This window comes from Chamaea fasciata, unplaced genomic scaffold, assembly GCF_029207755.1.
Source record: "Chamaea fasciata isolate MVZ Bird 193981 ecotype frontalis unplaced genomic scaffold, bChaFas1.0.hap1 SCAF_3, whole genome shotgun sequence".
In the NCBI taxonomy this organism is placed as follows: Eukaryota; Metazoa; Chordata; class Aves; order Passeriformes; family Sylviidae; genus Chamaea; species Chamaea fasciata.
The window spans coordinates 22,448,532-22,473,051 of NW_027094088.1; the positions used below are offsets into that span (position 1 = coordinate 22,448,532).

General features: G+C 39.7%; 1 protein-coding gene across 3 annotated transcripts in view; it reads left to right on the forward strand.

The window, feature by feature from the left end:
- The window catches only part of LPGAT1 (lysophosphatidylglycerol acyltransferase 1), a 60,456-nt gene that overhangs the window by 26,694 nt on the left and 9,242 nt on the right, over nucleotides 1-24,520 (forward strand). For all 3 annotated transcript variants that reach the window (XM_066178320.1, XM_066178321.1, XM_066178322.1), the window contains 5 exons: nucleotides 674-792; nucleotides 5,866-5,961; nucleotides 8,027-8,300; nucleotides 16,885-17,011; nucleotides 24,253-24,359. In XM_066178320.1, the coding sequence (XP_066034417.1) occupies nucleotides 674-792; nucleotides 5,866-5,961; nucleotides 8,027-8,300; nucleotides 16,885-17,011; nucleotides 24,253-24,359 (723 nt within the window). The remainder of the gene's footprint in view (nucleotides 1-673; nucleotides 793-5,865; nucleotides 5,962-8,026; nucleotides 8,301-16,884; nucleotides 17,012-24,252; nucleotides 24,360-24,520) is intronic.

The window sequence follows — 24,520 nt, forward strand, 5'->3', positions numbered from 1 at the left end:
CATCATTCTTGCCACTGGAGCGTCTGGTCTCTGGTCTACAAAATATTGACTAATAGATTCTGTCATCTGAGCGGCATTTTCTGAACCCACTTCCTTGCCTATAGCTAACTCATTTAGATTTGAATGAATGAGTTTGTTTAATGTAGCATTTTAAACCTAGTGATCCAAATACAGATTTTTTTTTTTTTTTTAACTGGAGTAGAATAATAATAGTGAGCGTAGAAACAAAAAAGCTTGCTAAGTTAAAAAAAAACCAAACAAGCCCAGCCAGCAAAACCCACTGTTGGCAGTATAATTTTCTCTTTAATCTAATGAGGTGAGATAGATGAATATGAAAGCTGGGTCAAAAAGCTTATGTAATTTTCAGACCCTAAATATAGAATGGTGTAATGACACAAAAAGATCAATCTCTGTGCACATGTTCTGGTATTTTTGTTTTGTTCTTACTCTGCGCATGCAATTTCGAACTAAGCTGGATACCCCCTGCTTGGAAAAAACGGTCTTGCTAATATTCCTGCCTTATGCTATGTGCCAATTTAAATTGACATGTAGTATGTAGGCTTCTTTATTATTGTAGTCTGGGTGTGGGGTCGTTTTGCTTTCTTTTGTTGATAGAAAAATTTCCATGTGCTCATTGTTAAATTGACCTTTTTTCATTTTTTATTTTTAATAGTAGTGGAATGGGGTGATGATGTTAAAGCAGTGTCAGAAGATGAAGCCATGGTGCTGGTGAACCACCAAGCGACGGGTGACGTCTGCACTCTGATGATGTGCCTTCAGGATAAAGGCACGGTAGGCTGCATCTGGGGCAGGGGGTGGCTGCTGTGTGTGCTCTGTTCCCTGGGGACTGCTCTCATCCCTCTGTGGCCCTAATGCGCACTTTGGGCTGTTCACCCACCAGATCATCTCAGTAGGGAGCTGTTGGTTTGGATTTGGTCCAGTGTGACAGGCAGTAGTGTGGAGCAGGTGTAGACCCTGAGTGTTGTCTTTGGAGATGGTCAGGTGTGAGCTGAGTCACTGTGCCTCCAGCCAAGGTTAACGCAGAGGGGAGCAGAGCTCCTCGCAGGTGGTCATGTACTCAGCTCCTTCCTCTCACCTCATGCCCTTGTGCAACTCTAGCCAAGTTTTCTCAGGTCAACGCAGGTCCAACTTCTTGATTATGACTTCATTCCAGCATGGAATTTTTCTCTAAGTTAGAGCAAGCTGTGTATGGGATTTTGGTAGGAGTGAGGATATGCCAAAGTGAAACTACCTAGCTAAGGTCAGAATTGCTTGAGCTCTTGTTTCAGAAGCCCTTAAGCATTTCTTGGTGAGAAGTGTAACTAATGTTAATTGTTCCATGCATTGCTGTTCAGAAAATTCATATCTAAGGAGTGGAAACCAGAGTGTAAGATCTAAACAGGAGATCAAATTTATGTACAAATCAGGAAGAAGAGCATGTGTGCATAGTTAGGCTACAAAGGGTGGGAGGCATACCTGTCAAGCTGAACAAATGCATCAGCTGTATCTGTCTTAGCATTGTCTTCTTTGTTCAAGTGTCTTAGTGTTGCTTCCTGCATCATATCCTGAAGAAACAAGGAAACAAGAACTGCTTTTTGTTGCTGTTCATCTGCACAATTTGTAACTGGCACTGTTTTTTGTAGTGGCAATTAATATAGTTACTTACCTTTATCAGTGATTTACCATTTTTTAGAAAGTTTTCAAGATCTTGCTTTTGATGGCAAAGCTGATTAAAAAAAAATAAATAAAAAAACCTTTTAAACAACCCAGCCTCACAAAGTACAAAAATTCTACTCAAGATGGAGCAGAGACTTTTCTTTCTACTCTAGCCTAGAGCAGACTGTTTTAAAAGTACTTTTGATTGCTTTCATTTCTTTTGGAATGGAGGGAATTGGGTTTATATGGTATTCTGTGCTGTACCCAAATGAGTAGAATGACACAATAAATTCTAAGTCCCTTCACCAAAATTCTACACAGGACAGTCTTGTGGTAAAAAGATGACTGTGAGGGTGTAGTCCTGTGGATACATTTGGCATATGATCTTGACCACTAGTTTAGAGATAAAAATCTAAGTCATGTTTATGTCATTTGACCCCATAGCTGAAATGTTTGTCAAGACAGAGTAAGTTGCAGTGAATGTAGGAGATGCTAAAAATGGAGGAAGGCATTGAGATTACAAATAATCTTCACCATGGAAATTATTAGGTTTGCATGTTTTCAGAAAAGGAGAAAATCCACAAAATCGCTATTTTTTCCCTTAAGTAGTTGCAGTCATTGCTCTTGGAATGTACATGTCCAGAGCTTAGTATGGCTTTGATGTTTTTAGCTAATAAAGAAATGAAACAATATGAGCTTCAATATATGTTTAAATTACAGCAAAAGAAGTACAAGTGACAGAAAATAATTAGAAAGATCAGGATAGTTTATCTTTGCTAGAACTTGCTGGATCAGGTGCTTTTAAACAACATGCTCCCTATTTCTAAAGAGTATTGTCTTTACTTAGTGTGACTGTGAAAGTACTGGAGGAGAAGAAACAAACCTACACCTGTCCAGAAACGATCATTACACAGTATGCAAATGCTTAAATTAGTCAGCTTCCCTTAAATTCGGTTTAAACTTAATATGAAGTCCTTCACCAGCTTGATACTCATCTGTCAGCAAGATTGTAATTTTCAAGAATTTTTTTGTTTGTTTATTTAGGAGGGTTAAGCTTGTGCCAGTCCAGAACTTCTTTTGCTTGCTTTTGTCAGCCAGTACAGACTAAAACCAGATGTAATCTGCAAGCGCTTAGAGTTTAATGCTGCTTTTAAAAAAATGTTCTTTTAAGACATCAGAAGTGTTCAATTTAAAGATCTGGATTGTTCTATGTAGTGAGGCAAACTCATGAGACAGTCTTGCAACTTGACAGTGTTTCCCTAGCGTGGTGTCAGGAACCATAATGGTATTTTTTCTAGTATTTTTTAAATACTTATATACCAGTGAGAGTGTACCCTATCTGTTTTAAGTAAATTTAATCTCACCTAGCAGTAAGATAAAATACATGTGCTGAGATATTTCTGGTTTTTTAGATTCACTTCCATGAATAGGAAAAAAATCTCTTACTAGAGAAATGGAACTTTAGCTAAAAATTAGAATTTTAGTGAAAGGACTTGATTGGCATTGTTTGATTAATACATTATACCGTAATATAAGCCAAACAGCAAAGTTTCAGGTGAACCAGAAGTGACCTTATTATATTTTCATTAAAGTTTGAGAAATTGTTCCAATTTCTTTGTGAAAGTAAGAGTTAAAAAAATTCAGTAAGTAAGTTGTGGTCTCATAAATATTGAAGGTTATGTGTTTAACAAGAAGAAGTAGGTTAAAGTGCTGCTATTACTGCTTTCTTTTCTATTAGGCCTGATAAATGTGGGGTTTTTTCCTGACTTGGAACAGAAAGCAGTGCCAGGAAGGGTGCAGTGGAGGCAAAGGTGGAGCTGGCAGTGATTTATGTGCAGATTTCAAGTCGTGCTTTCTCAGGTTTCATTGTTAAGTTAGAGGTGCTTGAAGATGAAAGTCAGTCTGTCCAGGTTGCTTTGTTACAAAATCTGTGGAGACTGAAGTGGAAGTGGGCCTGTGAATAGGAGGCACCTAGATTTTTTTTTAATATAGTTGGTAAAAGTTTTTTCTAGCTTCTGAACATACTTAACCAGAAAGCATGAAGGGAAAAGGACCTGAAGTGGCATCCAAAAGTTCTTTGCAGCCATCAGCAACTATGAGTTTGTGTTCAAAACACTTCTGAATGTCTTTGAATGTCCTTGAAATGCAAGTGATAAGAGGCTCATCTCATAAGTGTTGTTTCACTGCTGAGGATACTAAATAAAGGAGTCACTACACTGAAGAATTATCAACAAAATTTTGCAGTGTCCTCTATTGTGCCCTTGATAGCAGAATAAAATGAATATCAATTAATCTCGTTTGCCTTTTGATTGCAGACAAGATAACTGTGTCCTGTTCTTTGAACTGCTTTTTTGATTTGGTATGTTAGTATGTATATATATTAATTCATACATAAGAATACTTTATCTTTGTACTTCTTACTGTTGCCTAGGCTCACAGGCAGATTTATGATCACTGGGCTCTGAAGTTTGTCTCTTTGTAGCCCACACACAGCAGACTGTGCGTGTCTTAGTTACAATTTGCATGTCACGCTTATCTTTGACAAAATCTCATCACTCCTCAGAAAGGCTGAGGAAGCTCAGGGATGCTGCTTAGAAGCCCTGCGTCACCTAAAACAAGGTGAGATGGACTTCACCCTCTGAAGAGCAGTGATCAACTTGTAGGATAAATCTAGCATTATCTAAAGGAGAAGACAGTAAGTACCAAGTGGTATGGTAGGGGAGAAGCAGTAGAACTGCTGGGCAAGAGTTCCTCATCCAGGATTGCCAAAGAACATCTGGGACCAGTGTTTACTCCTCAAAAGACACATTTTCCAGCAAAGCAAAGTATTAAGCTTGCTTATCTCCTCCAGTAAAATAGATTATGTTGGTTTAACAACTTCTTGATACAATAAAACAATAGTTGTCAAAATGCCAAAGTAGTAGATGAACACTGGCAGGCCTGAGTACTCCTGCAGGCTACAATCATCATTAGTGAAATTTTGCTGGTGTTTTTATCAAAGGATGTGGTTCCCTACAGCAGCCTGTCACCTTTGGGTGATGTGTGGGCATGAGCTCACTGTAGTGCCTTGAAGAGCAGTAAGACCTCTGAGTGATGCTTTTTTTAGCTCTTGTCCTTAGGGGACACCTTTTCTTTCTGTTTGTTTTTTTTTTTTTTCATAAAGGTTTTTAATTTACTGAAATGGAATGTTAATGTCTGCAGAGAAGAATTTGGCTTCAAGATCCTCACTTTTATTTAACATGGGCCTGGAGATAGCTGTAGGATAAAATATTTCACCAATATTAGTCTCAAGTAAGGAGTTGTATCTAGGAACTAATTTTTCTTTTGTCCCTCACAAATACATAGTGTGCCTTTGATCCTTTGGATGTGTAGCATCTAATAAGGAGCACCACTGGAAGATAGGAAGGGATACTAGCATGTTATCTTTATTTCTTAGCCTGCTTTCTTTTGTGTTTGCCTCAAAGTGCGTGAGAAAGATGCAGAGCAGAAGATGCTTGAATGATCATCTGACCACCAGAGAAATGTCACAGTCCTTCATATTCTTTTTTGATAGTGGTAAATGGAAGAGTACTGTCTTACGTGACTTCAGGTTCACTGAGCTTGCATCAGTTCTGATGTGGCTTCATAGCACAGGGAGAAGGCAGCCTAGGCCATGATTGGGAGCATGTTAGAGACACTGGGTTTTCTAGTTTTGGAGAATCTAACCCTCTCAAAAACTACATGTAGGAGAGATAGAGGAAAAAGACCTTGTGAGAAAAGAAGCTTTTCCCTTCTCTTGTTTACTTTGTTGGAAGTAATTCTATTTTAAATCCCAAAGGACTGAACAGGTGAAGTTGCTGCCCTCAGTGTCTTGTAAGAAGTGATGGTCAAGTACATCGGTTTAGCCTCTGGTTTTGCCTTCCCACTGTGCTGCTTGACTGGGACAAGCAGCAGGATTTGACTAAATTGCCAGGGATACATGTGGCTGCTCTGCCATGGCTAATATTGTAGAACTGTACGTTACATAACAAAAAGGCAGCTATTTAATCCTGCTCTCAAGGGAGAAGTATAGCACCTGTGCTGCTTTATATTTTGGACATAAAGGACCTTATTCTATTTATTTGCTAGTTTTATTGCTGTTGTAAGAGTGGGAAAAATGTGACCAGTATATTCATAATTCTCTGCACTTGATAATTCACTCATTTTTAATTTTTTTTTTTTACTTTTCAGGTTGTCCGTCAGATGATGTGGCTGATGGACCATATTTTTAAGTATACAAACTTTGGCATTGTGTCTCTAATTCATGGAGACTTCTTTATAAGACAGGTAAATGGAAACACATAACAGTGCTTTGATTTATCCTTATATGTTATCACCTCCTGATTGGTTTGCATGATGAGATAGCTGTGCTGTAAAGTGTATATTTGGAGAGGTCTTTGTTCTGAAGCTGCTTTATTTTCCAAGCTATTTTTGATTCCATCACACAAATGATTATGGAATCCAGTTGTGAAGGGAGCCTATTATGAGAGAGGTGTACAAGCAAAATACATGGGCAGTCCTTTTTATCTCAGTTTCTGAGCACACCTCTCATCTTTCTTTAGTGACCTTGAAGCCATGCAGAGAGTCTGCCTGGTTAGGTCACTGTTCTGGCTGCAGAGTTTCAAATGAGGAAAGGCAGGACCATCCCTTTTGATGGCAACATAGGAGCGGGTCGATTTAAGGTGGTGATGGACCCGTGTAAATAGTAATTAATTGATTCTCGAAGGTTAATTATTATTTGAGCCTTAGAAAAAAAAGTCTGTTGAGCTCAGCATCTCAGATATTAATGAGTGAGACCCTCAGATTTTTTTCATACTGTTTTGGGTAGTTTTTTGTTGTTTGGTGGCTGTTGATCAAACTGTGCTCTCAAAGTAGAAACTCAGGAGGCTGATAAAAAGCATGAGCCTGTTTCTAGTTAGGTGAACTGAAATACCCATCATACATGTTTCTTTCCTCTCCTTAGTCCTTTGGACATAAAATGTGTGGAGAGACAGAGAGAATTAATGAATTCTCACACTGTAGAGAAGTTAATTTACTCAGAATTAAATAAAGAAATGCCTAATCACAGCAGTACACAGCTGAAGTGAGATTTCTCACTAACACTAGAGGCGTAGTCAGAAAACCTCAGGCAAAATTAGATGAAAAACGGTCTCTAGAGACACGTGAGTGTGTATTGTGAGAGGATGGATGGAAGGAACAGGGTTGGATGCTTTGTAAAATTTACATCTCTTCCAAAGGTAGAATTTACAATATGCACGTTTTGAGGGCTGTCACCTTGAAAGTTATGATTTCTGACTGTGGAGTTGCAATTCCAGTCACTGAGCTGCAAAAACTAAGGCTTTTCCTCATTTTTGTAAAGTGCCTGACCTAGACAACATCACAGATACAATGATGTCATTGTGAGTCTGAAGATAAGCCAGTTGAAAATAAAGTGTTTCTAGGCTGTTAGCCTTTGGGTGTGGCAAAATACTTCATGTGAGTGAGTAATGGTCCTTTGCCTAACTCCAGAAAGGCTCTAGTAATATTTGGATGGTTATTGTTCACTGCTCTTTTCTTAACTACTGTGCTATCCTGGAGTCCTGTGGTCTGGTGAGAAAGGACTGGCTCAACTGAGGACTTTTATATTGCTTTAAAATTGCATTAATGTGAGCAAGCAGAGCCTTCTCCTTCCCTCTGATGTGGTAAGTTAATTGCAATGGTGAGACTTAAATGTAGGAGAAGCACTTTCACAAAACTCTCACCTTTACTAAAATATTGTCTTTGATTCAACCCCACTCTTTCCTTCTTCCTTCCTGTGACCAAAAAAACCCAACTAACCACCAAACAGTGCAATGTTTGTAGCATTTTTGTTGATATTTCAGAGGATTGAAATCACCTCTGGTGAGGAGGGCTTTAATTTTGCCCTCCTGTTCTTTTGAGTGATTCGACAAAGTCACTTTGAAGCACTCAAAAATGCTAATTAATGTAAAAAGATTCCTCTGGAAGTTTGGGTAGCTTGGTGCATGCAGAGATGGGAAGAGGGAAGATTGTTCCCGTAGATATTTCTGCAGTGATTAAGGATGTATCTTACTGTTCTCAATGAAGAAGTTGTCCTAATGCACCAAAGAGAAGAAGTGATTGAGCCAGTGGAGCAGTGCAGATCTGGGTGAGCTCTGTGGTACTGCTGTGGTGACCCAGCTGAGGCATGATCTGTAGGCCTCCAGTAGGTATTCTGAGGAGAACATTGCTTTTTATTGTCTCAAGGGCTTATTTTTATCTCTGAACAGAGAGAAATGATACAAATACAATAATTATGTCTGGTGTTATCTCTTTTAAGCAATCATTTTATTTAGATAATGTTTTATCCTTGCAGGGGAAAGCACACCGTGACCAGCAGCTTGTGTTACTCAAAGATCATCTAGAAAAATATTACTGGAGCCGCAATAGGAAATGGATTGTTTTATTTCCAGAGGGTGGCTTTCTTAGGAAAAGAAGAGAAACAAGCCAGGCATTTGCCAAGAAAAACAATTTGCCTTTTCTTAAACATGTCACCCTGCCAAGACTTGGGGCAACACAAGTGATTCTGAAAACGCTTGTAGCGCCGCAAGAAAATGGAACTCCATCAGGTGGAGATGCTGTGAGAAAAGGTAAAGATCACTTGACTCTATGGGAAAAGCAAATTAATTATCAAAGATTTGAGTTAAGGAAAACACTGTGTAGAATTGGTCTCTTCAAATATCAAATACATTTGTAATGTATTTTATATAAATGTTTTCATAATTAGTTTTAGTTTTGCTAACTTTATTTTTGATGTTGAGACCAAAAAAAGCACCTTAGTTTTAATTTGATCTAGTCTGTGGTATGGGTGCATGAGTGTTTGGCTTGGCTCACATGATGGGTGAAGCAGTAGACACCCAGAGTGGGCAAGAATGTGATCTCCTTTTGGCAAGATTGATGGTTTGCACTGGTTTGTGACAGCATGGAACTATAGTAAAAGCGTTTCTGGAATATGCTAGCTGTGTTCATATTTTTATTCCAGGCTTTAAAAGTTTCTTTGCACCAGCCACTGCTGTATACTTTATTCCTCTTCTTGAACTATTTTCCACTGAGTTCAAGTTCTTTTGTTCTGTACAGATCTCTGTGTTGCGTGTCCCCATTGTTGCTGGAGTAAACTGTCACTGATCACTAGATTTGAAGGATTGTTTTGGCTGTCTTGTTAGAAGAGTTACGAGAGAATAAGAATATTCCTGCAGCATTATTGTCCTGGGATGCCTGGGCTATATGGGAAGGGATAGCTGGGATATAAATAATGCCTGTAGTTACAGGACGTGGTGCTTTAATCTCTCAGTGTTTAAAATCAACTTCTTGGCATGTTCAAGAGCAGGGTTAGATCTTTCTTAACTTCCTTGTGGATTTCTGTTACTTATTATAGAAACAGTGGATTGGGGGGTTGTGGTAGTTTCTTATTGACGGGTGGTGCTGGTGTTTCCACAGCCAAATTTTGATAATTGTTTAGCAATTTGATACAAAGATCCTTACTAATGAAGCCACATATGCAGAGGACTTTGGATTATTTTCTGCTGCAGTTCAAATCTCAGGGTTAGCAAGAACCCTAGTACAGAAATTGTTTCCAGATTTTTAGTTTTCAAGTTATTCTTGTCAACATAGGAAATATATTGAGATGATGTTTGTGCAGAAGTGGAGGTAGGGTTTAAAGTGAGCTGAGAAGTCAAGCTGTGGAAAGCATCAGAGTGTTTCCTGTCAGGCTACATTCAGAAAAGAAAGGCTGAAGAAAGCTCTTGTTGTCATAAAACATTTTAGGTTTAAAAGAGAGAAACTGGATACCCCAGTCCTTGTTTAAAAGTTTGGGGTTTTTTGAGGCGAGAAGTTTGGCCTGTTCCTGCTCTATTTCTTGCTAACTCAAAAAGGTATGGAGAAGTTCCCCAAATTAATTACAAGTTGTCTGGTTCTGGAGGGAGACCAAAAGTGCTTGCCAAATGCCAATTTTATATCTGCCTATTCTTAGGTTGCTATCAAGTTAGCTGAACATCAGACCTGGCTTTCTTTTTTTTTTTCCCCTCTTTGAATGGCATCATTTAGACTCTAGAGAAATGAGCATTTGATAGTAGTTGACCTAACTGGGTACTAAAATAAAGGAATTCTTTCAGAAATAAAATGGAACCATATTGTCCATCCTACTCAAGAAAGGATAATTGGGTAAAAGTAGGAACGAAATGCGTGGGTTTAGCTGTCATTCTTTCATAGTAATGGACTTGAAAACGTACTAAAAAGGATGAAAAAGAAAAGTGAAAGTAAATTCTATATGCTAGGAAAAGGTAGCATTGGATACATACTGACACTGAGTTATTTCATATCCTCTCTTCTTTTAAGCTCACAAAAATGTTTCTAGCATTGTAAAACGACCCTTTCAGAGGTGTATGAAATATTAGTTCTTGATTTGTATCTTGTATAAAAGATTCTTCCTCTGATCTGTTGCTTTCTGAATGCTTTTATTGGTCTCTTGCCATGTCGGAAAATGTTTGTTCAGTTGAATGAAATATAGTTGTATAAATTGCTGTGGTTATAAAGTTAAAAGTCTAACAAAGTTAGTGAATATCTTTACTTTTAATCTCTTCTATCTTTTCCCTTTTTTTAATCACATGAAAAACCCATGTCAGTGAAATCAAACTTCCCTCCTGTTCAGGTGACCATTGTTTAGCTGTGGGTGTAGTGCATGGAGTAAAGGCTCTGCCAGTGGCTTGCATAGAGACTGCCTGTAAACCTTTTGTACATTATAATTCTACTCCTTTGCTTGGGAAGTGGTTTCTTTATCAGAAGCATCACACTTGAACTTCACGGTTTGCTGGACACATTTTTCATCTGCAGCACGTCCTGTGCTCTGTACTGTCTTAACAATGTTCCTGGAGTCCTGGGTTGCCAAAATATTCAGCTTACTATAATAAGCTTTCTACTCCATTATTTATTATTCTCCCTGTCTCTTTGTTTCCACCAAGCTTTATTGATACCCATGGGAATTCACCTTCCTCTCCCACATGATTTTAGTTAAATTGGTTTATAGATTAAAAGAGTTCACTTCATCAAAAATTATGTCCCCTTCCTGTTGAGTTTCCTGGGTAGCTGTTTTGATGTTGAGTCATGATACACAGTTCTGTTCTTGACTGCTGTCGTTTTATTAGTACTTAATTCATTTTAAATGATCCTTGTAGCTTTTATACTGTTGTTAATTTGATACCATTCTACTTTCTCAGTTGGAGTGATATGTAAAACTGGGTGAAAGAAGAAAAGATAACAAAGGCGACTGTAATAAAAGCTGATTCATCCTTAATCTACTGTTACCACAGTTTGACACAAACCAAGTCAGATATTGTTGCTTGTGTCATTCCCCAGCTCCTCAGCCCAGCTGGCTTTTGTATGATACATGTCACTGAAGCTGTGGCCTTCAAGTTGTAGTTCAAGAATTGAGCTAATTGTAGCTCAGTGCTGCATCATCTGTTCTTCTATAAGGTGTCTAATCTGATTTATGGCATCCCTTTGGTAGAGGTGGGTTTATGTTGAGAAATGCAAGGTTCAGTAACCTCCCAAAAAATTCATTAGTCTTAATTATGATACTAGTATCCTTAATATCCAGTCCCCTTTTCAATTTCTTTTTATACTAGTAATGAACTTCCCACAGTTTAGTAGCTGATTCTTCCTCTGTGAAGTGACAGGAAGAACAAATGTCCCTGAGCTAGATGATTAATACTGTTTGATAATTCTTGTACTTAAACTGATCAGTTCTTCATCAGTGGCTTTTCCAGGAGAAGCAGCCTCTATTGTCTTAATTTTTTCCTCTTAACAGTTTTCTTTCATATTTAAAAACCTAAGTACCAGCCTTCATTGGAGTGAATTTTAACTTACTGCTGGTAAATACTAAATTAAGTTACTGAAATGCTTGTTGCTTTTGCTGCCTTTTGAAACTCTTGTTTAATTTAACAAAATTATGTAATTGTATTCCTAAATTAATAGAAGGATGGAAAAACATAGGAAAGGTAGTATAATCATTTGACAGCATGACCACTGTTGAAGCTAAATAATGCAGAGAATGTAGCTAAGTGGTGTCTGTCCCTGAAAAGAGTTTAAGGTGCTTCTGGTGTCTGATGAAAGCCTCCGGGTGGGCCAGCACTGCTGCCAGCACCTGTATTCCAGAAGGTGGTTTTAGTGCAGAAAAGAAATACGGGAAGTATAAAAATACTTTATGAATAGCCATCATCACCCTAACCCTGTGTGTGACCCAGGTGTGTGTTTGCAGGGGTATTTTACAGTTTTTTGAGGTTTTTTTAGCACAGTACTTGGTCTTCAACATGGTTGCAAATACACTGTTTCTTCAATTGATAAGAATTGATTTTATGAGTTTTAGAACTGTCAAAATATTCTGAATGCCAAAAGCGGACAATTCAAAGGAGTTTGGAGCTATTGTTCTTCAAAGATGGACATTCCAGAGCTTATTTTTGATCAAACTTGGTCTAGTGTGGTTTTTTTAAATTTTTGTGTTATTTTACCATGCAGCAATTTTTTGTCTGGTAAGAGGTTGCTATAAGCTTAGTTAGAGCCATACTGAAATCTTACCTTACTGTTTTCAAATGCAGCAGAGTACATTCAGTTCTTATGCTGTTTCTCAGAGAAATTCAATTTTTGCTTCTGCAAAAGGGTTGTACATTGAACTTCATAATTGATTTTTTTAAAAAATCAAACTTTTTAATTCACTGTTATGAGGAATATGACTTGAATAGCATGTGAGAAAGCTTTTGATGGTTGTTTTTACTTCTCCCTGGAAAAAGCTTCTTATTTTGTTCCAGGTGGTTTGTTGCGTCAAGATCTTGGAATGATGAGTAAGATGTTCAGTCTGAGAGTTAATCTTCAGAGAAAAAAGTTAATTCTGGGGTCAGCGATCCAGTTGATCACACAAGGACAAGTAGAGAACAAGGGACAAGTTACAAGAATGGATTGCGGTGCAGGGAGAGGCAGCAGCCTCTTTGGCTGCATTCAGAGTGGTGCAAGTGCTTAGGAAACCGCACCTGAATACTCGTGAACGTTGGCAAATACTTCCTTTTTCAAGTGCAAGCTGCAGCCCTCAGGTTCACACCTGGCTGGTGCATTCTTTCCCACTCTGAGTCCAGTCTGGCAGTGTGATACCATCCAGAGTTTGGTTGGAGGCAGGCTTTCCTGCTGAAATCTGTCTGTTTGTTCTTTTGCTCAGTGGCAAACACTGACAGTCTGCTGGTGGGTTTGAGGGGTTCTGTAAATCGTCTGATCTGGTGTTTAGCATGAGTTGACCCCAGGAAATAGCAACCACAGGGAGGACAAAGATGGGGAATGAAGAGGAGGTCTGAACCCTCATCAGTTTTTGAGGAGGTCTGAACCCTCATCAGTTTGTGATTGTAGACTGTCAAGTATCTGCTGTGAAAGGACTTCAGCGGATGACAGCTCTAGTGCCTTGAAGACTCTGATGATGAGTTGCCTCTTGAGTAAATAGGGAGCAACTTAATATCCCTGAATCCACAGTGACGAAAACAGTTGTGAAGATCTGCCTCTGCCGCTGATTTGGAAAAGAACCTAAAACACCTAACAACAAACAAGTTAGGAAGCTGTTTAAATTTTATTTTTGATTTTTTTTTTGGTCTAGGCCAGAAAGCTGCTGTTCCATGTGATTGTTCAGTTTCGTCTTAGCCCTCATAAGGCAAGTACGTACCATGCACACTAAGGTGCATCATTGCTGCGTGGTTTGGGTGCTGTTGAGTAGGGCAGGTGCCTGTGGGTATGTTCAAAAGGTTTATGTGCTATTTAAAAAGAATCAGTTAACATTTTCAGGCAGTTTGAGAAAGCTGTATCTTCCACCTGTGCTGTATGTGGCAAGCAGACTGACACCACAGAAGAAAAACCAGTGCTTGGGGAGATCAGCTTAAGTACAGCCTCTGCAGCCGCTTCTGCTGCTGGAGTCTCTGACAGGCTGCTCAGTCTTTCAGCAAATACTAGAAATGAAAGATAAGAGTGTCTTTTAATGGTAGGCAGGAAGCTGGAAGAGTTTGGATGTCAGAAAGGTGTGGCTGAGTTGGCCAAGCTGGACGAGAGGAGTTCGTGAGCACAGGTATGAGCAGCTCACTGATTTCTCAGATACAGATGCCAGACCTGAGATTCACACCATGTTCTAACTAATGCATCAGTCTTTGGTTTCAGCTCCTCTTAATGTGCTCCATTTAAAGAATAATAGGGTTTATTCTTGGTCAAAGGTCTGCTTACACCTGAAAGCAGCATCCTTTATGTTTTGTGCAGTTGTCAGTTTCTTTTCCAGATCTGTCAGATCTCCCTGGCTTTAAAATAAATTTGCTTATGAGCAGGTTGCAACACAGTATAACACCCCCCCCCCAAAAAAAAAAAAAAAAAAAAGAAAGATAGCAAGATGTATTTCAAAATTAATTTTTCTAAATCCTTGGTGATGTAGGTTTTTTTGGCAGTCACATATCTTGGATGATTATGTAAGGCTTATTTTAAACCAGAGCATGCACAAATACTGTGATTTGAGAGCACGTGGAGGTAGCTGCACTAACACCTGCTTGCTCTAAAAGGAGGTCTACAGAGGATGATGTGATCGTCAGAATTCTTTTTTCCTGGCCTAGGGTTTCTCATGGGCTGTCTGTAGGTTTTCCCCACCCTGCCCTGAGAAGGGTTGGAGGTGAGTTTGGAGCTGGACTAAGGAATCCAGTGCTGCAGCAGCTGTCTCCACAAAGGCAGAAGGTAGGAAGTCAGCACAGCAGAGAACTGCAGGAGTTTTCCCTTAATTAAGTGCAAGCCATTATCCACTGAAAGAACAGCTTTAAATACAGCTAAATATTGAATAAATTATTTTGAAACTCTTTAGTGTAAATAATAAGAAAATGTGCCCATATTCATCTGGCACTTTTTAATTGCAGTTAATGATCTTTGTTGCTTACTCACTTAGGCAATTTAACTTTGGCAATTTACTTGTTTTTATCCATTCTTGCTTTACATCTGGGAAAATAATAACTTGAATGACTTTGTTTCAAAATCTATCTCTAAATTAATACTTCTGTTGATTTAATATTAATTTAGTATTGGCTCTTCTCTGATTCATTGCTACTTTTAAAATGAAGCACTCTGCAGTTAGTGCTTCTCTTAAGAGAGACTTGACAAGCACTCTGTCATGATGCTGGCAAGCCTGCAGCCTCCAGTTCTCATTTCACATGTCTGTCAGGGGTTTAAAATACTGACTTTCCAGAAGGTAACACTGAATGTTTCAACTTGACCTATGCAGCTTGCCCTGGGTCACATTTTAGAACAGCACGTTTCATGCTGCTTAAGAACTCATAATCTAAATTTTAGGAAATGCAGTCTAGCCCTGTTGGAGTAGTGCATTTGTAACGAAGCAGTACAACTCTACTGATGAGCAGACACCTAGAAAACACTGTCTGCTTGTTAAAATAATTGATAGATACATGTGATGGCATTGCTGTAATTTTCTTTTCACACTTAATTAAATGCAAACTGAATGAAATGAAATGCAGGTAGAAACTTGCATGCCAGTCCTTGCATGTACATTCTAGCTGGAGTCAGTAACTGTGGCCTTCAGGGTGCTGCTCAGACTGAGTGCTGCAGATGTCTTAAGGTGTGTGGTAGATCTTCTGTAAAATTAGAGTGGCCACTCTGGGCAAGGCCACACATCTGTCTGGCCCAAAGTCTTGTCCATGACTCCAGGTGGATTACAGAGAGGACGAGTGTGAACACAGCAAACAAGCATCATACTTCTCCCACATACTCTCCAAGCTTCTGACAGCTTCCTGTCAGTGGTGGGTTTCTGCTTGGTTAGTTAACCTTCCATGTACTTACTCAGTTTCCTCTTGATCCCAGCTCTTGGCATCCTTGACATCCTTTAGCAAGAAATTGGAGTTTTTTCTCCCCCTTCTGCACAAAGAATCATTTTTATGTTTGCTATGAAAACTTTTCCTCGTGGCTGAATTTTGAATGTCTCTTCTTGTATTGGGAAGGATGGTGAACAGTCAATCCCCGTACGTGTTCTTGTCAACCTCTGTTATATTTCTTTTGTAGCTTTCTCAGCTGCAGGCTTGAAGAGTATTGTACTTTGTACTAAAAGCTAACACTTCTTACATGGTCTTGCCCATGGGTGGCTGTTTCTGACAGCTTTTTAAATGCTTAAAGATCCTGCCTGATGTAGTGTGAGTATATTGTTGTACTGGTGTCTCAAGCAGTGAATGAGCATTACTCTGCTGGTCTGGCCATAATGTGACCTCAAACACAAGACAGCTCCAGAACAGACAGAAAATTGACCGGCTAAACTCAAAGTGTCATCTTGGCTATGTGCCCTTCCTTCTTGGTTTCCTTTGCAGATCTGCTGCTCTCCCTCTTAGCAGACCTGTGAATTGAAGACATGCCAGAGAGGGGTCATGGCTAGGTTGATTTATGACCTGAACTGTTGCTGGCTGTAACCTATATTCAGATTTTATAGATTATTCTGTAGTTATGGAATATTCTGAGTTGGAAGGGACCTTCCAAGATTGGATTCTCTTGACTCATCTTAATAGCAAATATTTTCACCTCCTCTGATCCTTTTCTCAGTTTCTAAGTGAGCTGAGCAGCATGTGAACATGTGTCAGCCTACCCTGGAACCCTGTGGGTGCAGTATCTTCCCCACTGTGAAAACTGACCAGACTCTGTTCCTTGCTTTCTTACCCTGAGTATACCCTAAACCTGGTGGTTTTCCTCTTCATCCTGCAACTCACATTTTAAAGAACCTTTGAGGGGTTTGCATGGCTGCTGCTCCATCAGTGATCTTTTAGAAAGGCCCAGGTGTAAATGTGCTTGAAGTGCAGACCAAGAAGCTTGGATGTTTATTTTGGGATTTTTCCTTTTGGTGAACGAGGGGAAGCACCTGTCCTTGGGGCCAAGATGTCCTGTGACTGTACTCACACCTGGTGAGTGAACTTGTTCTATTCTGTGTACCACGGTATCTAAGAACAACAGAAATAACCATGAAATAAAATCTAGGTGTAGCTGAAGTTTGTAAGTGTGTTTCTGTGCTCTGTAATGAAATCTGGATTGGATTTTTGATGGTCTTAGTTGTGCCATATACCTCAGGAAGTAATATAATAATTGAAAAACTCTGAAATAAGTGACATGGAATTTTCTTTTTGTTCCTAGAGAGCAAATCCAAAGGCCTGCAGTGGGTGATAGATACAACCATTGCATATCCCAAAGCTGAACCTATAGACATCCAAACCTGGATTCTTGGCTACCGACAACCAACAGTGACGCATGTACATTACAGGTAGGAAATAAACCTGCTCCTCCTACACTGAACTCTACTATTCACAAATCAGTCATGCATTTCAGGATAGGGGAAATCAGTAGCAGTGGTGGGAGTGGGTTTTTTGTGTTTTACACAGGTGGGCAACTCCTATTATTTAAACACAATACATCTTTTTTTTTTCTTTTTTTTTTTTTTTAAGTTCAGGAACTATTCTGTATCTTAGGACAGACATTTACGTTTTGGACTGATGTCCCATGGCTTTAATTTTATGATGCTGGTAAACCCAGCTTGAATTTTTTAAATTTTGTTTTCTAGTAATGACAACTGATTAAAAATCACTGTTGTTAAATAAACAGATTTCCTAATAAAATACTTTATTTAACTTTCTGACAAAGAAATGCCAGCTTTTTCACTCAAAGAATACTTCAAGTAGTTGAGCAAAACAACTGGAAAAAGCAGCTGGAAAAAGTTGCAACTCTCATTGACAGCTAGGATGGAAGACTTTTAAAATTTTTCTCCTCAGCAGTTCTTTGTCTCAAGACGTAAACTGATGAAGAGAGAAATTGCATTTTGCTTTTAGTTTGCAGTGAATTGCAAGTCTGAAATCTCCAGGACTATTTTAACACTTTTCCTATACTAAATAGCTGCTGCATTTTATCCCAAAATCACATTATTTTGTCTTACTCCCCCCTGATGATTTGGAGAGCTTTTAGACTTTTACAGAAAGCTTTCAAGTATCCTTGTGTGGATCCCCTGGGTGGCAGTTTAAGTGGGAATGACCTTCTCCATCATCAGTGCTGTGTCAGTGTTGTCTGATGCAGAGTACAGGTTGCTCGCTGGAGCTCCTTTTCACAGCCCTGTTTAAATCTGTCCTTACTTTTTATAGAAAGCTGCCTTCCAAGTGGCCCTGAAGGTGAACATACTTACACCCTAATTTATATAAGATAGCATTATATCTATTGTGCTTTATTCAGGTCACCTTAGTGCTCTCTCAGATCTCTGGGATAATTGCAAATTGAACGTATTTAGCATTCTTCTGAAAAGTATTTCCAAAAATACATACTTTAAAAACAACAGTAGGTTAACATAAGTTAAATTCATTTCCTGCTTCCAGATGTATATTTAGACCTATTTTTGATCACAAGCATAAGTATGATGTAGCCTTTTTTGCATTGAACTTGAATGTTTAAGTTCTTGTGGTACTGAAATTCTAAGAAAAATATTTGAAAAAAAAAAATTTTTTTGTGCAAGTTTGTTATTTTCTTCCAGAGGGTCTAAGTCACTGGTTTAGGCAGGGGCAAGCTTCTCTGTTTGACTACTTTATGCATGTTCGTAATAATCTCTACTTGTCATGGCTGACCCTGTAAAAAACAGTTGAAGTGTGTCCCAAATGGAAAGTCACGCAGCAACTTGCCCCAGCTGAGCACAGGGTGTGATGGCTCTGAAATGAGACCAGAGTCTCTTGGGTTTGGCTGGAGCTTGCCTGACTTCCAGTCCAGGCAGTTCTTGAGGCACATGGCCCCTGCACTGTGAGGTGGGTGCAGGTTGGCACATGGATGTCCTCTGAGCAGTTTTCTGTAAATGTACATCAAGTCTGTCTGCATTGGTATTATACCCCACGTGTCCTGCTTTTAGTGCAATAAAATCTGGCTCATTTTTTTGTGATTTGTAATGTCTTGGGAGACAAGATTTGAAATAAATTGTAAGGGTAATTTTTAAATAACTGGGAAGAGGGCACAACAGTTTCTCTTGTCATTTCTTTTGACTGAGTTATAGAGGGGGAAAAAAGCACCCCTTTGGAAAAAGCAGATAGTTTTGTCCAGATGCCATCTGTGCTGCATGAAAGAAGAATCAGGATTTAAACATGCCTATTCCCTTTTAGAGTAGTCCAGACCGAGTTATTGATGTATGACAGCAGTGGGGAAAAAAGGAACATTTTCTGTGCCACTCAAACTGGAGCAGAAGAGACTGCAGAGCTGCTTTTGTTCTGGTGGCTCAGTCAGTCCCTTCTGCTGTGGCCCTTGATCACCACCTGTCTCTTTCTGCCTTACAGACTTTCAAATCTGGTGATTTCCTTTTCTCATGCCCTGGGCCTTTGCTGCCGGATTATTTCTTTTTCATCCTGCTCAGGGAGCAACAGAAGTGAACACAGCAAGGAGCCTGATCTTACAATTCTTAGGTACTTTTCTAGCAGGTGGAAATGGCAGAGAAGGCTTGGTTTAATCCAGTAATCTCTTTTTTGAAAGCTCAGTTTTGATAATGAGTTGAACCTTGCTTTTCAAACTTCAATTTTCAGTACAAATGACACAATTTTCACAGGTTCATAATTAGGCTACGCTGTGGCCTGATTTTCCTCAGAATGTCAAAAGAAACTTCCCTAGAAAAAAGAACAATTAACCGAGTTTGGATCTACAAACACAAGGTGTGAGAACTTCATCCATCTGTTGAATAGCTTTTTGACCCTGACTGACTTGTCTCAGAACTTAATGGAAAGTGCTGCAAAACTCATTTTGCCCTCTGAAATATAATACTGAAGGAAAATAACTAATGAACTTTCTCCAGGCTAAATGGCACTGGGATTTCTGTGGGAGATGTCAATCCGTCTGGTGCAAGGCATGTCAAACTAGAGGCATCATTGTAAGACCTGCCTTGTAATGAGTCTGTTAGAAACGTTTGTTTGCTCTTCTCAAATGTTTTAGGTTCATGCTTAGGCCATTGTGCGGTGTGTGTTGACTGTAAATCCAGGCTCACTACAATTCCACTCAGCAGAAACAAGCTGAGTGGTTTGGTGTCGGTGTAGCAAGGCCACAGACTGGCTGCTGTTCTCAGCTCCCACCATTTCTGTGCCATGAGTTTGGGGTTTATTTCTTTTCTTTTTATGCCAGGCACTTGTTTAATCTGACTGGCTTGGTGTTTCTTAGCTGATCACCAAGTTTCTCCAGCAGTAATTTCTCGAGTGCTGCAGTTCTGTTGGCAAAACCTGAGACTTGCAAATATAAAACACCCTGGCTGTGAAGTTGGCTCGGTGCTTAGCATCCCCTCCATCAGGAATGGTGTGAGGCTGGGATTTTTGCCTTAGTTTCCTTGCAGGGTGATGCCCTTGGATGCTCACAGCCCACTTTTGGGCAGTGTGACAGTGACTGTGGTGCAGCAGCCCTGACGTCAGAGCCAGCCCGAGTCAGCTCTGACGCAGGGATGGCTGTGCGTGGAGGTGCCACCCAGGCTGCTCCCAGCTCTGTCATCTTTCTTCCCAGCACCAGCTTTTGTGCTGTGCTGCTGCTGAAACAAGCTTTCAGCTGCTGAGCAAGTTCTATTTTTGTGTCTGCATTGATACAGATTTATTGAAATAAGCCAGGCTCCGAGCTATAAATAAGATGAAGTGCATTGTGGTTGCTGAATGAATGTTGCAGAAGGACATCCCATTTGGCAGTGTATTTGAGTGCACTTTTTTACGCAAGTAACTTATTTTTGGTCATGCCTGACATCTACAAACAGCCTCCCCTGTCCTGGATTTATTTAGAGCCATTGAAGCAGCAAATAATATCATGACTTCTGTGGAGTAGTAAGTAATACAGAAATTCAATTCAGGGTAGGACAGGTGATAAAAGACAGTTAGTACTTAAAGTGGTAGCCATGAACTTCAGAATTTAAATAGAGAATCAGAGGTTGTTTCTCCAATGAGGGCCACTTAAAAGAGAAAAATGTATCTAAATATGCCATATTTCTGAAAATTCTTTGGTGTCTTCTAAGAAACAGCCTATCAGTAGCTACTTCTCCACTATTTCTCACATATGCCAGCACGTCTTTGGCAGTTACATCGCCTGTTTTTAAAAATCCTCTCTTCTTTCCTGGACTGTCATTTATTCTAATATAATGTGGTTTGGGACATGGACACAAATCTGTGTAGTGGTTTAAGAAGTCACTGTCCCTCAGGTACCCAAAGTCAGGTTCTGCAGCTGTTTCACTTCCCAGGGTGCAGCCTGTGCTGCCACTGCTTTTAGCCCCTTCCCCACTTTTCCTGGAGACAGAAAATCAGCTGTTCCTGTGATGTGAAGCAAAAAAGATATTTCCATTCTGCTTGAATTTTCTGGTCAAGTTCTTATCCAGTCCTGTTAAATTCCTTGTTTGCCACACAGGAACAAAGATGCTTTTACTCTAATGCAATATGGGGTTAGTTTTGCCCAAAAGCTAGAAAGATCCACGTGCTGCAGAGACTCCAAGAGCTTCAGATGTTACATGTTGACCTTATTCCTTGCCTTGGCAGTTCTGCATGATGATATTTTATTTTCCTGAGGAGATGAGCAAACTGTTTGCTTCTAATGGCATTCGTGATGCAGCATACTCAAAAGTGGGATGGAACCAAGGTGATGCCTGACTTCAGGGACACCTGTTTACATATCTCGGTGAAAACAAGGAACTGTTTCCTGCATCTTTCAACACTGGACCTGGCAGATGTCAGCATCCAGTGGTTGGGGATGACCCTGCTCCTACTGGAGCAATGGCTCTCTGCTGTTGTTTTGGATTGCCTGTGGTGGGGAGTTTTGTAACAGCAGACTTGCTCACTCACCTTCCTGAACCCAGTCTCCTTCAAGAGAGTGTTCTTGTAAAACACAGATGCCAGCTGAGCCATCTGATGGGCACAGAACCATGGCATTAGCAGTATGTTTAGTTTAAATATAGGGGGTTTAGCTTTGCCTTATTGAGTAGAGAAAGGGCTTCTTTCCAGAATTTGAGGATTTCTTTTTTAAATATTTAATCTCTAATTTAGATCAGTCATTAGTAAGAATGTTCTGCTAGTAAAAATAACTCTGGATAATCTAAAAATACATTTGAAAATGCTTCTAAATACACTAGTACTTACCATTGCTCAGTTGTGGCAGCCAGTGCAGCATTACTGGCAAACCAGTTGTTTTTCACTCTGTTAATATTTGTTGAAACTGGGTGTAGCAGTGACTGCTTCTCAGACTTCTAAGCAGCACAGTTTATATCCAGAGATTCAAGCATTCTGGCAGTGTTATTGATCCACACAAGAGCCTGGATGGATTCAAGCAGGGAAGTGCTGTGCAGCATTCCATTAGTCTCTCACAGTGCTGGTATCACCTGTGCTTCACTTCACTGCTCCATTAAAGCACCAGCTCAGAAATTGTTTTTAACAGGGATCTGGCAAGATCCTCTGATGTTTTCAGACCAGGAGGAATGTTCTTGACAAAACAGAGCTGTTACCCATTTAGGTCAGGGAGAAGTGAAGGCAGAGGTGAAGAATATCTTGCAGTCTACAACAGAGACTGCATGTGAAGCCAGGTAACCCTACACTTCTGTCCTGAGGCAACACACGTTCTCTTAGTTCTGAACCCTCTTAAAACCTGCGTAAGCAAGCATCTGTCCTTCAAAAATACTCTGTGAAACACAATATTCAGTTGCTGAGCCTTTTATCTCTTCACAGCAGATAGGCAGAAGAGAGTAAAAATAGTGCTTGGCAGCTTGGTTGTGTTTGGGGGCACAGAGTAAGTCTTTCTTCGTGTTCTCCCCTCAGCAAAATGGTCCTTGCTCTGTGGGTGTGTTTTTTACTTGCTGCTATGTGGTTTAATTTTAACCTGCTGTACAGCATCTGGGCTTCAAGATAAAATAGTTCTTTATAGTTTGTCTTTGTTCTTAATACGCAGACTGAAAACTTGAGCTGCTTACTGAAGCACCATTTCATAACATTTGTCTTTGGCCAAAGACTTTCCTTCAAACTGTTTTATCTGAGATAACAGTTGCTGATTTCTGGTTACCAAGACTGGCTTTACTGGAGCACAGAGAACTCCACAGTGCAAGGAAGATGTAGGTACAATTACCCCACTCCAGCAGCTGCAGAGTTATCTGAGTTTATGCTGATATTATAGTGTGTAAATAAAGTTGTTCATCTCCTTATGTTGAAGTTGTCTCTGTATGCCAGAGCACTGTGATTTGTAATTCACTCCTTAGAGCAATGATTTGCTGCTAAACTCCCCCACTTACAGCTTATTTTTCCATGCATCAAACTGAAAGGAGGAAGGACAAATGAAAAATGACAAATGAACAAAGCTGGCAAAGATGTTGAAAACGGTATCAGCAACAAAAACATTCTTCAGAAGTGCCTTATTTTCTTATTCTGACATTCCTGTATCTGTCCAGAGACTGCCCAGATGATTGTGGTGTTACTTCCAATTCTTTGCAGTATGATCAGTTAAGACTGTGTTGAAAATGAAATGAAAATTCACTAATGAAAACAGAAGCATGGTGCAAATGAGGGGGTAAGTGGGAGCTCACCTGGAAAGAGAAACCTCCAGTAAAGGCCTTGCATTTCATAGTGAGAACTTTTCAGGTTAGCCTAATACACAAATCTGTTCTGCACTGGCCTGCCAGTACAACACAGTGGATGTGCAAGTTCTTCTATATATCAAAAGGCACTGAGGATCTGCTGAGGAGGTTTCACAGTTACTGTAAGATCGGAAATTCTGTTTTGAAAATAATCCAGTGAGGCATGGTGGGTTATTTGGGAGTTTCAGGTTGTGTGTACCACAGTGAATTCTGCCCTGTGTGTCTGTTTCTCTAAGCAGACCTAATCCTAATATTCAGCACAGAAGGACCAAAACACTAGCAACTCTTCCACTGGTGTTTTTAAAACAGAGCAGGAATATTTGAGTACAAGGTCAGTTTTCAGTGTAAAACGTGCCTTCGAAATTTCAGACAAAGCTGCCAGCATCCTTTGAGAAGCACAGAGGGCTTGTTTTCTGGGATGTGGAAGAACTATTGGTGCTTAGTGATGTCATTATGTGGCTTCTGCCTGCTGAACTGTTTCTTCAAAGCTGTGAATGAACTTTCTCCTTTTTTAATTTCTTTCATTGCTCCTTGGTTTGTATTCTTTTTAGGGATAGCAATACACTGTGGTGTTACTCTCTTACAAAAAAAAAAAAACAAAACAAAACAAAAAAAACACAACAAAAAACAACAACAAACCAGTGCCTTAGTAGCTTTTATCAAAAACTGTAGTAGAGCATTTGATGGAGGCTGATACCAGTGTCTTCTGTGTGGTTCTGGATGGCAGCCTGGCATTTCCCACTCTTGTATCCTTAATGCCTCTGTGATGTGTGAGTTGGAGAGAATGCAAATCATGCAGTTAGATTTATACAAAAGTCTTGTTCTCTCTGTTTTGTGGTGGGCTGGGGCAGAAGAGTTTTGTTCTCCACGTGCAGAATACATTTTGCTAGGCTTAATTTTGCTTGTTTCTTTGACAGGATTTTTCCAGTGAAAGATGTACCTGCAGAGCCTGAAGCCCTCACAAACTGGCTGTATCAACGATTCATTGAAAAGGAGGACCTCTTGACACATTTCTATGAAACAGGTAGGATGATTACTAGCAAAGAGAACTGGGCTTTGTTAATGACTTTCCTTACAAGGATCTCAGAATGGTTTAAGAATGCGTCAGCATTCATCACACGGGTACAGGAGACACAATTATTGCTATCATTACTGCTTTTTATGTGACAAGAGGTATGATTAAAG